A 15,666-nucleotide genomic window follows, 5' to 3' on the forward strand; every position below is an offset into this window, starting at 1 on the left:
TTTGGGTCAGTACAGAAAAGTATAGAGAACAGAAATTGAGGGTGCAGAAAATTGCACGTCAGGAATGGCCTCTCCGGTTCAGCTTAAATTTGGCAAGACAAACAAAAGAATGAGGTGAAAGGGAAGAAACTGAACTCCTGAAATTATGATTTGGAGTGTGTTGTTGAGTCGGAGCTAAAATAGTGTGAGGGAAAGAATCGTGCCCATGTGTCATTCTCAAAACAGCCAGGCCTGTCACTTTTCTCCCAGCTCATTTGCATTGCCAACCTTCCTCTGCTCCCTTCTCATATTCTATTTCCCTTTGTGCAAGAAGCAAATATCTCAATCGGGGAAGCCGACACTGAATTCAGAGAGCTCTCATTGCTGGGTGAGCAGAGGCAAGAAAGAACATGTTCAAGTTACCACAGGTTCATAATTCTCATGGACTACAGGATGTTATCCAAATACTTTTTATTGGATGGCGTAAGATAGGCTCAGTGGCCCACCGATTTATATGGCAGGAAAGCCATATTCTACATTTTAATCTTCCTCTTCATCATCTGCACCGCCAGCACCGCCCTGGCCCTTCTTAGCATTCTTCCTCTTGACGCGACCTGGTCGGCCTCCACCGTAAGGTGAACGGAGGGAGAAATCAATGTGCTTTTGGGAATCTAGCCGGACAATGAAGGAAGGGATGTTCACCACTTGCTTCCTTACACTAAAAGGGAGAGAGGAAATGATTAGATTAGTGAATAAATAATCTCGTCAGGAACTCATGGGAAATATTTGACAAACCAAACAAGCTCTACAAATATTTCCTGAGTTCACAGCCTACCCTTAACATTCAGAAGTCAAAGCCCCATCGGCCACTGGCTTCAGGGTTATATGCAGAGTGACTGCATAAGGCTTCTGGATCCATTTGGAACCTAATTTCACTCAGGAAATCTTTGTGCTCTGTCAGCTTGGTTGTTTTCTTGCTAGGTAGCATCACAAGGACCCCTCATTTCAACACTGAGCTATTCTCTATCGGGAGTTTCAATCTTGAAAGGAGCAATCGTTACTAATAATTTATAGAGCAATCAGAATGGTGTTATTGCTGTCTGAACAATAACCTATTCAGGCAAGAAACCTTAACAATGATCAAATTTTATGCTTTGTATTTTTAATCAGGCTTTATCCACCAGCCTCTCCAAACCATATAAAATTGCCTTGCCATTGCAAGTAAGGTATATATTCAGTGCTAGGGGAAAAAAAAAAAAGCAAAGTACCAGTTCTAATTTGCCAGTTCCAATTTGCAAGTAAACAACAGACCCTATCATGGCCTTTATCTCACCATACATATTCAGTACCCTAGAATCCTATACTAATTTACAAAACAGATATGGAACTACATTGCAGAAGTAGCCAATGCACCATGGAAGAAACTGTCTTATATGTAAAAGTTGCTGTTACTGCATATAATAGATAAAACCTACAGCTGGTGGAAAAATCTATGCTTAATTAAGGAAATGTAGTCCACCAGAAAGTCAAACTACAACTCTTGGCAAATTTTTTTTTTTTGCTGGGGTTGCTTACTGGAATTTAGCAACTGAAGACAGTAAACATTTCCTCCAACTCCTGTTGCAAAATCCATCAATTTACTTGTACAGAAGGATCTTATCAGGTGACTGCTGTGGTTGCTAAGTAGAAGCAGTACTTGGTGTTACCTTGACCACCTATGTAGCAGACCTTCACAAGGTGTACGGCCAAGCCGCAGTGAACCTTGCCGAAATCTTTGAGAGTTGCTTTGACACTGCTAGTCTATTGAGCTATCCAAGGAATCGATCCACAAAAGGGTTTGGTGGTATATAAAGGCCCAAGCCAGGGCCGGGGCCACAGTTATCACTGCACAGGCTATATATAAAAGATATTGCAAATGTTATTTCAGAAGTACATGTTCTGATGCTAAATGTCAGCAGTTCATAGTTATCTTAAACTTTACACTCCCCAAAATTTGGCTTTCAGCAGCATACCGGATGTGTCTCTGGCGGATAAGAACACGAGCATGATGGATGGACTTAGCCAGGCCCAATTTGAAGACCTGGGTTTGGAGACGACGCTCCAGGAAATCCTCAATTTTCAGACCCAGGATGTAATCCAGTTTCATTTTCCCTTCATCCAGCACCCCAATTCTGACCAAACGGCGTAGCAAGGCATTGCCTGAGAGAAATTTGAGACATCAACAAACTGAATGGGTCTTTCTACATGTTAAAAGAGACCATGTTAAGATTAGCATATTTATGGATACAAAATTGAAAAAGAGGCAACCATCACAGTTAACTGGCTATGCAAAAAATACAAATTAAGCAATCCCAGGATATAGAAATGGTATTGGGACAAGAACAGCATCAGGGGTAGATTATCAATAACTGCATGTTTCCAACTGAGCAGAGACTTTGAGATTAAAATTCAAATCACACCTCAACATTAGCAGCACCCTTGTTTGCAAAACATATTTAGTTCAGACTGTTCTGTCAATTCTCATCAACTGACTCAAAAATTGATACACCAGAAACCTTACCCATTTATTTCAGAAAGAGCCCAGTATCTTAGCAAGCTCTTATACAAGGCAAGTAATAGTGCTTTCATTACTCAGGCTGGCAAAGTACAGGCTTGGCCACTGTAGCCAATCTGTTTCTGTCTGGTATTTTCTTACCTTTCTGACCTTGGTAGTGAATTTCATAATAGAAGATTGTTTAAAACTTTTTTTTAAAAAAAGGATGAGGCATACAAGCTAGAAAGGGTATAGTTTAAGCTTGTCATAACTAGGTCTGTTTACAACTAAATTCAACTACCAGTGGTAAACTGATTGGCTCAATTAATCCCTTTTGGGTATTTCCATCACACATCAACTCTCCTCTCCTGACCCCATTTAACATGTTGTGAAAACCAGGCCTTTGTATAATCTTATAACACATACCACCTATCTTATAATCAGATTAGTGACTTACAAAGCTGGTATGAGGGGAAAAAGTTAAATATATCAAGGTATTCAGCAGCCTTCAAGTGAGTCATAAGTCCTGAAAGCAGCAGCGCCACCAAAGCTGTTGTTCAGTATCTAGTTTTGCCTATTACCTTCAAAAAGGCGCCGCTGATCTTTCTCATCTAGGGTGAGCAGCTCTCGGGCAGCTTTGCGGATCTTGGCCAAAGTGAACTTCACTCGCCATACCTCACGCTTGTTCCGCAGCCCATATTCACCTAGTAAAATAAATCTGAAAGTTTTAATGCAGTTACTTTAAAGGTCACAGCGCAATCAAGGACAGATCCTTTTGTAAGGTCTTCTCAGGATTAGCCCTATTCCCTTGGAAAAACTTGTTCTTGATTAGCACACCTCTTCCATTGTGGTATATTTTTTTTAAAGTTTTATAAAAGACATAATATAAACTAATACTGAGCAAAAGCAATAAAAAAGAGAAAGCCTGCAGAAGGAATCAGAAAGAAAAAATGGAATCAATTTCCTTTGTACTGTATATCACAAAGCCAGTTTGATGTAGTGGTAAAGGTGCTGATCTACAAACCAGGAGGCTGTGATTTCTCAGGCAGGAAAGCCAGCTTCATGACCATGAGCAAGTCATCTCACTCCAACCCATCTCACAGGATTGTTATGGGGAAAATAGGAGGAAGGAGTATTATTTGGTATATTCACTACCACCTTAAGTTTATATATTTGTATGTAGGTGTGTATACACACCTGGTCTTATTTTCTTTTGGGTCCCCAAATAAGCACCAGGTTGTTGTTGTTTTTTTTGAGGGATGTCTTATTTGCTTACCTTAGAACTGTGATGGCAAACCTATGACACACATGCTGGGAGTAGCACACAGAGCCATTACTGCTGGCACATGAGCCCTCACCCAGAGGAGGTCTGCTGCACCCAACAGCTGATTGTTGGATATCTGGTGCGCATGCACAGGCGTGCACTAGAGATGTGCACGCATGCGCAGGTGGAGTGGGGAAGGCCTCCACGCGCATTGCCTTCTTGGTGCTGGCCCGCAGAGCCCAAAAAGGTTAGTCACCACTACCTTAGGACCACTGCAGCCAGGTTCCCCACATCCTGACACCTGTTGTGTGCTGCCCAACTTCTGCTGCCATTTGCAGTAAGCCACTGTGCGAGTCAGGCAGTGGCGAGGGAGGCCTAGCTGTAGCAGTAAGCGGGAGCAGGGCACATGGGGCAGCTTCACCTCCCCACCTCTGCCCTAGTGGGACTTAACTAGGGCTTATTTTGGGGGTACAGCTTGTATTAGGTAGAGACGTGTATTGTTTTCAAGTAGTTCGTATTTTCAGGGAAACACAATTTGTGTGCATGTATGTACGTGTGTGTATGTATACACACACACACACACACACACACACACACCTATGCACACACACATTAAGGGGCTTCCAATTCTACTTTATATTTTTCTAATAAACAACAACAAACAGCATTGTCCTCTGGGCAGAACTGAATCTAAATCTTTTTTGGTTAAGACAAATATCAGCCCTTCCAATTTATCCCATCAAATTAATCTTTTTTGTTTTAATTTTTTAATTGGATAATTCATTTCCCAACAAAGAGTATTTTTTTCCTCAAACACCGGAAGATGAAAGAAACACAAACCAGCCTTGGGACTTATTTCATAGGATCATATGGCTAGAAGAGATCTTGGAGTTCTTCTACTCCAGGGGTACCAAACTCAAGGCCCGGGGGGTGGATCCCACCTGCAGGGTACTTAGATCTGGCCCACAGGGCTGCTCTGGAAACAGTGGACTGGCCCACAGTGCCTCTGCCAGCGAAAACAGAGCTCAAGAGGGCCATGCCCAGGCTGTTTTCACTGGCAGAGGGCTGCAGGAGGCCGTCACAGCCGAAAATGGAGCCTCAATGAGTGACATTGAGCTGGCCACGCCCACTCTGGCCATGCCTCCAAGGTCAAACACAATCGTGATGTGCCCCTCAATGAAATAGTTTGATACCCCTGTTCCACTCTAACCCTTTGCTCAAAGCAGGAATCCTTATAACATCCTGAGAAAAATGGTTGTCCAACTTTTTTTGAAAACCTCCCACAACTCCAGGAGGAAAGCTGTTTCATTGACTGTTTTCACTTGACAGAAGCTATGGTTTTATTTATAGTTCTTAATAAGTTTTGTTATCCATTCATTTAACAGATTGTTTTACTTTACATGGCACAATTTGTCTAGAATCGAGAGATAAATAAATAAATCTTACCAATAAGCTTCAATTCCTGATCAAGGCGTGATTTTTCAAAAGGCCGCCTGGGGGTAACGTAAGTCTTCCGACATACCCAACTCCTGGCAACTGGCATTCTGCCCTAAAGAGACAGAACCCAAACCTATGGTCAAACAATATATTTTAAACAAATGCAAGCCATGTAACACAATGAAATCACTATTTACATACCACTCAAATTTGTAGCAGACTCAACTGATAAAACAGATTCGGTTCTAAGTGGTAGTCTCATCCAATATAAATGAACATTACCTAATTATCTGCATGACTATTTCATAAACCAAATTCATCTTTCAGTTCAGTTAGATCTGTCTCACCTTACCAATTTATTCTCCACTGCTTCAAGTCAGAAATCATGTTATTTTCCCCTTTCTCTTTGACTAACTAGACTTTACTTCAGAGGAAGGTAGAAAAATATTTCCACACAAAACCAAACCAATTTTTTTTTTCATTTAAACAGATGGTCTAGACATGCACATAACACAGTAATTGCTGTTGATAAACATGTCCTACTGCCAAATTAGGATAGGATCTTAAAAGGATGGATAAAACCCCACAGAAGAGATGAAAGAAAGAAAAAACCCAGCTTTCATGGTGCTTATGGAGCTTTTTTATAAAACTTTATGAATTATTCACGAATTTACTAGATTAATACGAAGTAAAACTTCCCAGTTAAGGGAACTGAATGAAATACAGTATGTATAGTTTACAAACAGGGCAGCCTACTCCCACCATTTTCATTCCTAGGTTTACTTTGCACCACCTCACAGTATTCATGTAACCTGCACTGCTTCTTAGGATGTTCTCAAGGGAGGAAAATTGTACTTCGATATATTAACACTTCAAAACCCACCAGTTTGCTCTGAATGGATAAGGCCTTCACTCCCTACACACAGTTATACAGAATTATCAGCATTTAGCCACTCACAAAACTTTCAATAGACTCCATCATAATCTTATTTTTAAATGCTTTTAGGTGGCCTTGTATGTCTTTATTGTATATTGCCCAGTCATTCATGTCAGAGGATGGGGCATATAAATTTGATAATACAAAATTGATCTTTCACTTCTCCCAAATTTCTGAGTTAGAAAATAAACCCTGTTTTTGGTATCTTTTTCTAACGTTGCCCTTAAGTCAGATGGGGGAGGGCACTTGAAGATAACCAAGCTTTTCAATTCAGGTTTAAGGGTCTATTCCCAAAGCAGTTTCACATCTAGAAACCAAGTTACAAGCGTCAAGAGGAGTCACTAATTCCAGGGAGGGATATCAACAAAGATGCATGAGCTGGTTAACCTATAGAACAAGTATCTTCAAATTTGGTAAGTTTAAGACTTGTGGACTTCAACTCCCAGAATTCCTGATCTAACATGACTGGAGGAGGAATTTTGGGAGTTGAAGTCCACAAGTCTTAAAGCTGTCAAGTTTGATAGATCCCTGGTATATATAGAGCATCTAACAAAAAAAGTCAGGCCCGAAAAGGGGGAACATGTTGGGAACTCCTATAATCAATCCCTCGTTCTCAGATGTGCTGGCGGAAACGCCTTCTAAGCTGCCATTTAGCAACTCCTGAAGGATAGGACGGCCACGATGCCGGAGCGAGATATCCCTGCTGAGCTCGCAAGGGGAAACGCACAAGGCCGCTTTCGAGGCCGACGCACGCGCAGGAAGCCGGGGACGGGTAGAAAATGGAGGCTCGAGCGCCAAGCTTCCCAAGCGCATGCGCTCCGCCGCTTGCCAGTCGTAGGCCGCGAGACTCTTTTCTTAATGAATTTTTTTCGATCGGTCGATCAGTCGATCGACGCTTCGCTCCGTTTACCCGGTTCGACTCGGTAATACGAGTTCTAGCCTTGCAAGATAAAGCTCCCTTACCTACCACCTCAGGCACCAACGAGAACCAGGAAAGAAAAAGAAGGGGTTAATACGGGGAGTCTGCTTTTATAGGACTGTGAGCAGCTCCGCCTTCTCTCTCTTCTGGCCAGTAGAAATAAGACTTTTTTCACGCCTGGCCTATTGGCGACGAGGAGCCAGCCAATGAGCGTTGGATTTCCGTGTGACAGAGAAACTGGCTAAAAAGCTAATGACGAAAGTACTACGCGGCATTACGGCTCCTTCTTCTTTAAGGCTGGATCTCTGCTTAAACGAGATCTCGCGGTTATATCAGTCCCAACCAGAGGGACGTTATCGCCGACTGAGTGATGTCATCGCCGAATAAGCTTAGAATTCTAAGCGTGTGCTGCCTTCCGACGAAAGAGTTTTCTAGCCGACTTCTCAAAACATTCATTCCCCCCCCCCCGCCAGCCCGTTGTTCCCCAAATGAACTGAGCTTCCGCTCCCATAATTTTCTGACGGTGTCATTCTGGTGGAGGAATTATGCAAAGTTGTTTTAACAAGGCTACCTGTGCAATTTCATCTAAACCCCACGAGTCAGGACTTGCGAGTCTTTACTAGGGCAAAACATCTGAACCTGCTTCCACTAACGCGCGGTTGCACACGTGCGATGTATAAAATGTGTGTTTATTATGTATTCTCCACTCTACTTGTTGCAGAGTACCTTATGCCACCAGATTTGAAATTCTAGACCTATAAAATCTAGAACTACGCTGCCTTCGCTCCGATCTAAGTATAGTATATAAAATATACTACTACTACTAATAAGTATAGTACACAAAATCATACATTGATACATACTGCTACCCTTCAAAAAGACCTTAACTATGTATCAGAATGGTGAAACAAATGGCAACTTCAAATCTCAACAAAGAAATGCTCTTTCTTACATATTGGCAAAAAAAAATCAGAAAATAAAATACAGGCTGAATAGTCAAGACCTTGATGATCCAAACTCTGTCAAGGATCTTGAAATACTCATCTCTTATGATCTAAATGCTAGAGCCCACTGTAACTACATAGCCAAAAAGGCATTAAGAGTGGTTAACCTAATCTTACATAGCTTTTTCTCTGGTAATATTACACTAATACCTAGAGCATACAAAACATTTACTAGGCCAATACAGCTCATCAGTCTGGAACCCACATTACGTATCTGATATTAACACAGTTGAGAAAGTCCAGAAATATTTCACCAGAAGAGTTCTCCACTCTTCTACTCATTGCAGAATACCTTATGCCACCAGACTTGAAATTCTAGAACTAGAAAACCTAGAACTACGCTGCCTTCGGTCCGATCTAAGTATAGTATATAAAATCATACATTGCAATGTCCTATCTGTCAATGAATACTTCAGCTTCAACCACAACAATACAAGAGCAAACAATAGATACAAACTCAAGGTTAATCGCACCAATCTTGATTGCAGGAAATACGACTTCAGCAACAGAGGTGGTCAATGTCTGGATACTCTACCTGACTCTGGTTTTTTCCCCAAACCCCAAAAACTTTAACCTTAGACTGTCTACTATTGACCTCACCCCTTTCCTAAGGGATCTGTAGGGGGGGTGCATAAGCACACCAACATGCCTACTGTCCCTGTCCTATTCTTTCTTTTTATTTTTCTTATATGTATCCATTTCATGTATTCATAACTATGTTTATTATATAATCACTTGACAAATAAAATAAATAAATATATATATTGTACCGAATCATTCACTTTAAATGATCAGGTTTAATGCCTAAACATTTCTTGTATTGTTTCTTTTTACTTTCCTCTCATTCATTTCACTATTTCCTTTGAGCCTTTTTTGGCAATACTAATGTATTATTACAATGTTTTTATACATCAACATCTTAATAGTCCCTGTAAAGTATCAAAATGAAAACTATACTTTATTAACAGTGCAGATAATGTATTACCTTATTATTACACAATGAAAATTATTTTTTGAGGAATCATCTTGCCCAAACTTTGGTCCATTTGCTCTGATTTAATCTTTTAAGATACTTGGCCTGTATGATTGAATCTGCATTTTACATGTTGCTGTTCATTTGAGAGAGAAACCGCCTGCAATCTGTGTTGCATTAGTTGGTTCTTTCTAATGACTATCTGACTTTCTGCCTACCAATTTTTTTCATTTTGACTGAGGAAGTTACTTGGATGAGTAACAAAAAGTCTCAGTTTTAATAAATGTTGGACCAGTTGCCATGGTTTAACCTTTCAAGATACGTTTGTCCTGGATGTCCCAAAGATGGTTTTTCAAGAGAAAACTTGACTTTCTTTCATTCAAGAAGTTCTAATTGAATGGTGGGGAATGGAAGGATTTATATTCTTTGCAGACAAATAGTCATTTGCATTCTTTTAGAAAGTCCTTGAGGCCACTTGGAAGTTTGTTTTTCTTAGAGTCACCTAAGGTCACCCAAATGTGTGCGACGTCTTCTTGGCTGCAGGATGTTTTCTGCCCTGTGATCCTTCACTGTTGAAGACAGCACAGGCTGTTAGGGAAAGTCTATGTTGTCTGATCTCAAATTGAAGGGCAAATGGTTCCTGTAGTCTGCAGTTTTTCTGGAAATCTGTTCATGCACCCACACCATTCAAAGGGTGTTCATCCCAGAATGCATTCCCCACCATCTAGTCAGAACTGAAGAAGCTTCTTGGATAAGAAGTGAAATGTCTTCAAAGAAAAACAAGAAAGTCCAGTTGCCTCCCGAAAAAGCACCTTTGGGACAATCATGACGCGGATGACTGAAAATCTCCATAGACTTTTGGCCTCGATTATTGAATCTTCGTTTACATCAAGAATGAATGGAGGCTGAATGAATGTGGCTTGTGTATAAAGTGAGCAATCGGTGTGGATGAAGTGCATTCTGCGAGAGAGAATCAACAATATTTGAAAGAGTAAATAGGTCAAGAGGAAGGTGAAAACTAACAAAGCTGTAAGTGGATGTGTTAAATCAGTGTGGATGAGGAAGGAGCAGGACTCAGGAATGCGAGGAACTCTTTATTTAAAACCGGCATCAAAAAGTAAACAAACGCGGCCAGCGCTGGCTTTTTTATAGCTGGTGCTGTCCAACACTTCAGCCACTGGCAGGCACCCAATCTTCCCGCCAGCGGCTGAACCAATAAATGGAGTCTAATATCAGACTCCACTTTGCATATGATGTGAACTCATGTAAATGTAGTGTCATGCATATTTAACACCCCTCCCCTCTTAGTTCAGGCCGACCAATCACTGCATACAGGGCAGATGTAGTCCTTCAGGTAGGCGGGGCTCCTATGAGTGCGACTAGGCCTGCGCGGTTCAGTTGTTCCTGAGGTGGCGGCCTGAGTGGACAGGTCGACCACTGCTCCAGACTCCACCCTTGGAAGCGTCTAAAAACTTTCCGGCGGCGTGGCAGTTTCCGTTGAGCTGGAGGCTTCAGAAGTACTACGCTGAACTCCTCCCCCCACAGCTAAATCCTTCGCTGTTTTGTTCAGGGTTGCCCTTGATAACATGTGTCTTTGTGGGGTTTCTAATTTCCGGGATTTTGTGGTTGTCGGAGATGTGTTGTGTTCTTCAGCTTTGGGTGGGGGTCAAATTATGTGGCCCTGCAGTTGGTCTATGTGACTGTTCCATGTTCTTCCCCTTTCTACCTCCCGTCTGTATGATCTGAGTCCGGTGCTTTCAATTATTTTTGCCAGGACCCAGATTTCCCCTCCTGTGTAGTTGTGTGCATACACTGTGTCTTCCGGTGTGAATGTTCTGCACTTCCCTGTGGAATCTAGAGGGGTGTCGTTTGTATAGTTTGGATGGATTCTGTCCAGTGTGGACCTTAATTTTCTATTCATGAACATTTCTGCTGGGCTCCTGTTTGTTGCTGCACTGGTTGTTATGTGTTGGGTTAGCAACAATTTGTCAATTTTTTCTTGCCAATCTCCAGGGCCTAATTTTTTAAGAAGTTCTTTGGTCATTTGGACTATCCTCTCCACTTGCCCATTTGCCGCAGGATGAGCTGGTGCTGATAGGACATGGCGGATTCCCACATGGGTGAGGAAGCTTTTGAATTGCTATGCTGTGGATTGCGGTCCATTGTCCAAAAACAGCACATCGGGTAGCCCTCGGGTGCAAATATTTTTCGCAGGGCTCTGATCGTTGCCTTGGTTGTTGTGGATTTCATGATCTCCATTTCCAACCATTTAGAGTAGGCATCAACCACGATTAGGAACGTTTGTCCCTGGCAGGGTCCTGCAAAGTCTATGTGTATGCGACCTCATGGTGCTGCAGGCTTTTCCCACTGGGGAGCGGGGTGCTGAGGGAGGGGCCGGTCAGGATTCCTGACATGTGGAGCATGTGGCAACCCAGGTCTCAATGTCTCTGTATATTCCCGGCCACCAGATGTAACTCCTTGCTAGGGCCTTCATTTTTACTATTCCTGGATGTCCTTCATGTATTAATCGCAAAATTCTTTCCCTTAATGGTTGCGGTATCACCACCCTGTCTCCCCATAACAAACACCCCCTTAATGCTGACAGCTTTAGCTGTCTGTCTTTGAAAAGCTTGAATTCCTCTCCTTCCGTCTTTTTCGGCCAACCTCGCCATACCGAGTTCAAAACTCGCGCCAATGTTTTGTCCTTTTGGGTGAGTCTCGTGATGTCTGCTGCTGTGAATAAACCCAGTTTGAAATGTTCTATGAGAAATATGGCAGTCTGGAAGGGGGTATCTGCTGAGTAGTAGGATGTTCTTTCCTGGTCTGTGTAGGAGGCTATAGTTATACGCTGCCAGGAATACTGTCCATCTGACCATTCTCAGCGATAAGATGTTGGGTGTGGGTTTGTCACCTGAGAGAATGCTGAGCAGTGGTTTGTGGTCTGTGACCAACTTGAAGTGTCTGCCATATAGGTATTTGTGAAAATGTTTCACTACGGCTACGGCGGCAAGGGCTTCTTTGTCTATTTGGCCGTAGTTTCTCTCGGCTTTTGACAAAGTCTTAGAATAATGGGCTATGGGAGCTTCCTTCCGATTCGATAGTCTATGGCTCAGTACTGTCCCGATGCCATATGGAGATGCGTTGCAGGTTAGCCATAGCGGCAGGGTCTCTCTATATTGCATCAGTACTGTGTCAGATGTTAGAATGTCTTTTATTTTGGAAAGCACAGTGTCCTTGGGGGTCCCCACTTCCAGGTTGTATTCTTTTTTTTTTCTTAAAAGTTTTTATTTTTTACAACAAACATATGAACAAAACATAAAAACATAAAACCATCTTTCAATTATGTACATACAGTGTGTCAATTGGTTACAATCTTTTGTGCTATCCTTTTTTTACCATTACTCACAAGTTATATAAATTCTCACCTTATCGATCTAGCTTGTGCTTATATAATATCAATTATTAAACATTCATTTGACTATTTTTCCATCATTTTATACGAGATATTCTAATTTTCATTATGATTTAATCTTACACATTCATCCAATGGTTACATTTTTTATATTGTATTCTGTATCAATCTATTAACTTTTATTGTAAGGCTTACTAGTCTATTTCTTTACCATGTCTTTTTATCTAACCATTGATAAAATAAATCCCATATCATATAAAATTGTTTATCCTCTTGTTCTCTAATTTCAAATGTCAATTTACTCATTTCAGCACAGCCCATGATTTTCTTAATAATTTCCTCCTGCATAGGTATTTTTTCATTTTTCCAGTTCTTAGCAAATACAATTCTAGCCGCTGTTAAAACATTTACAATCAAATATTTCAATTCTTTACAATATATTTCTGGTATAATTCCCAATAAAAAATATCTTAGGTTTAAAGTCTATGTGTTTTTTTGTCATTTTTTCCAACCATGTGTGGATTATAGTTCAATATCTTTTTGCATCTGAGCATATCCACCACATGTGGTAATATGAACCAGGTATCTGATGACATATCCAACATCTATCCAATTTATCCTTGAACATTCTGGTAATTCTCATCGCAGGTAAGTGCCACCTGTAAAACATCTTATAAAAATTTTCTTCATACGCAGTTGACATTGTCATTTTATAATTTCGAGACCACAAATTTTGTCATTTATCTAAGTCAATCCCATATCCGAAATTTTTCTCCCACGCAATCATTGTTTCTTTTACTTGTTCTTCCTCTAATTTAAACTCTAGCAAATGTCCATAAAGTTTTTTGATTACTTTTTCATCAGTACCTGTCAAAATTTTATCTAAATCAGTCAACTTGTCATAGATACCTTCTGTTTTAACATCTTTATCAAATTTAGATTGTATTTGCAAATATGAAAACCAATTCATTTTTACACCTTGTTCTTCCAATGCTTGCATAGATTTAAGTTCACCCTTTTCATTCAATATCTCACCATATCTAACTGTTTATTCCTTTTTATATATTATTGGATAGGAAAAAGCTTCAATAGTAGATAACCATAGTGGAATTTTTAAATAATATTGCTTTTTTTATCTTTTCCCAGTTTAGAAACAATGCTTCTCGAATATAGTGTCTTCTAAAATACCCCTGCCTTTTAGTTCCCTTATACCAGAGGAAGGCCTGCCACCCTAACAGCAAGTCATGTCCTTCTAAATTCAAAAGTCTAGTATTCCTTAATGTTATCCACTCACATCAGCCTTGTCGCTTGGTAGTATAATTCCCAATTGGGCAAAGCAATTCCTCCTCTTATTCTTGCATCTTGTAACAATTTAAGTTTTATTCTTGCTTTCTTCCCCTGCCAAATGTATTTTAGCACTATTTTGTTTAAATCTTCAAAAAATTCTTTCCCTAATCTGATTGGAATTGTCTGGAATAAGTATAAGATTCTGGGCAATACATTCATCTTAATTGTAGATATTCTCCCAATCAGTGATAATTGTAAATTTTCCCATTTTATCAAATCTGTCGCAATCTGTTGTTTAAGTCTGAGATAATTGTCCTCCTTATGTTTGCTACATCTTGGTGTTATATGTGTCCCTAAATACTTCACCTTGTTTGTGACCTGGATCCCCAAAACTTCCTCCAATTCTTTCTTTCGTCTTACTAACATGTTCTTTGCTAAAATCTTTGTTTTATCTTTATTTATTTTCAAACCTGCTACTTTCCAATACTCTTCTATCTTTTCTATCAGTTTAAATGCAGACTCCAATGGATCCTCTAATATAAATACTAGGTCATCTGCAAAAGCTTGTAATTTATACTCTTCTTTTTAAATTTTCATTCTTTTTATTTATTTTTCTTCTCTGATGTTCCTATTCAGCACTTCCAGTGTTAACACAAACAAGAGGGGTGGCAGTGGACTGCTTGTCTGGTCCCTATTTTCTTTCTATTCTATTTCTTTTCTTTCGTTTTGATGGCTTGAGTAAAATTTTTACCAAAGCCCATTTGGTCCAATTGTAACAGCATAAAATGCCAATTCACATTATCAAAGGCTTTTTGTGCATCTATAAACATCAGAGCCATTTGTTTTTCAGGATGTGCCTCATAGTATTCCAGTGTATGTAAAATTATTCTCATATTATCTTTAATCTGTCTATTTGGCAGAAATCCATTTTGATCAGGATGAATAAAATTGTTTAAATATCTTTTCAGTCTTTCTGCCAGAATTGAAGCAAAAATTTAATAATCTGAATTTAATAGTGATATAGGTCTGTAATTTTTAACTTGCTGTGGGTCTGTGTCCTCCTTCATTACAAGTGTTATATATGGTTCTGACCATGTTTCGGGTATTCTCTTCTTTGTCATAACTTCATTCATAATTCATTCATAAAATTCCACTGGCAAACTGTCCGGACCTGGTGCTTTCCCAATGTTTTGCTTTTTTAAAGCTTCTGTTAATTCCATTATTGTTATGTTACTTTCTAACATTGTTTCAATATCTTTGGGTATCGGGAGTAAATTTGCTTCCTGTAAGTATTGTTGAATTCTTTCTTCCTGAACATTCTCTTGATGGTACAGTTTTTCTTAGTAATCTTGAATAATTTTTTTCTTCTCTGCATTTCCATAGCATACATGTCCTTGTTCATTTTTCAGTTGATTTATTCTTCTTGAGTCTCTTTCCTTTCTCAATTTATATGCTAGCCATCTGCCTGGTTTATTTGCATCTTCAAAATAGTTCTGCTTAGCATTTCTAATTTTTTGTGCTATTTCTTCTTTTTCCATTAGCCCCATTTTATACTTAGTTATGTCCATTTTAATTTTAATGTCCTTTTTTGTGGAAATTTCTGTAGTTCTTTTTCCAACTTCTTGTAGTCATCTTCCAATATTTTAAAGATTTTTTTCTGTTTTATATTTCTTTTCCTTGTATAGTCCATTATCAAACCTCTTGTATAAGCCTTCATCATGTCCCAGAGGTTCTGTAATGATGTATCCTCTTTTGTATTTTCTTTAAGGAAAAAAGTCAATTCTCTCTCAATTTTCTTTTTAAAGTCTTTTTCCTTTAATATTGTATTATTTAAAGTCCATCTAGATCTCCTTTTTTGTCCTTTCCATACAAGTGTTTGGATTGTGATCTGCCCGGGTACTTGCTTCTATTTCAATGTCTT

General features: G+C 39.7%; 1 protein-coding gene across 8 annotated transcripts; it reads right to left on the reverse strand.

Annotated features, from left to right (window-relative positions):
• Positions 1-433: 433 nt before the first annotated feature.
• On the reverse strand, positions 434-7,375 carry LOC113443552 (small ribosomal subunit protein uS4). Of its 8 annotated transcripts, none has more exons than XR_003375113.2 (6): positions 7,114-7,215; positions 5,223-5,346; positions 3,094-3,216; positions 1,992-2,178; positions 1,686-1,872; positions 434-697 (listed from the first exon to the last, which is right to left on the reverse strand). XR_003375113.2 is itself a non-coding variant. In XM_087916829.1 (5 exons), exons 2-5 carry the CDS (start codon positions 5,317-5,319, stop codon positions 520-522), a joined length of 585 nt encoding a protein of 194 aa, XP_087772955.1. In that variant the 5' UTR covers positions 5,320-5,325; positions 7,114-7,375; the 3' UTR covers positions 434-519. The 8 variants fall into 8 exon arrangements, 4 of the variants coding, with proteins under 4 accessions (XP_087772955.1, XP_026567639.1, XP_026567640.1 ...); XR_015740178.1 differs by having other exon boundaries at positions 1,555-1,872; XR_015740179.1 differs by having other exon boundaries at positions 5,223-5,325; positions 7,114-7,198.
• Positions 7,376-15,666: the final 8,291 nt, after the last annotated feature.

The sequence above is a fragment of the Pseudonaja textilis genome, chromosome Z, assembly GCF_049901715.1.
Source record: "Pseudonaja textilis isolate UNSWEBS1 chromosome Z, rPseTex1.2, whole genome shotgun sequence".
NCBI lineage: Eukaryota > Metazoa > Chordata > Lepidosauria > Squamata > Elapidae > Pseudonaja > Pseudonaja textilis.

Excerpts from the sequence above, each read along its gene's own strand:
- LOC113443552 (XM_087916829.1), bottom strand. The coding sequence starts at position 5,319 with ATGCCAGTTGCCAGGAGTTGGGTATGTCGGAAGACTTACGTTACCCCC. Across the intron at positions 2,179-3,093 it reads TCAGCGGCGCCTTTTTGAAG|GCAATGCCTTGCTACGCCGT; the intron begins GTAATAGGCAAA and ends AATTTCTCTCAG. Across the intron at positions 698-1,991 it reads ATCCGCCAGAGACACATCCG|TGTAAGGAAGCAAGTGGTGA; the intron begins GTATGCTGCTGA and ends TCTCCCTTTTAG.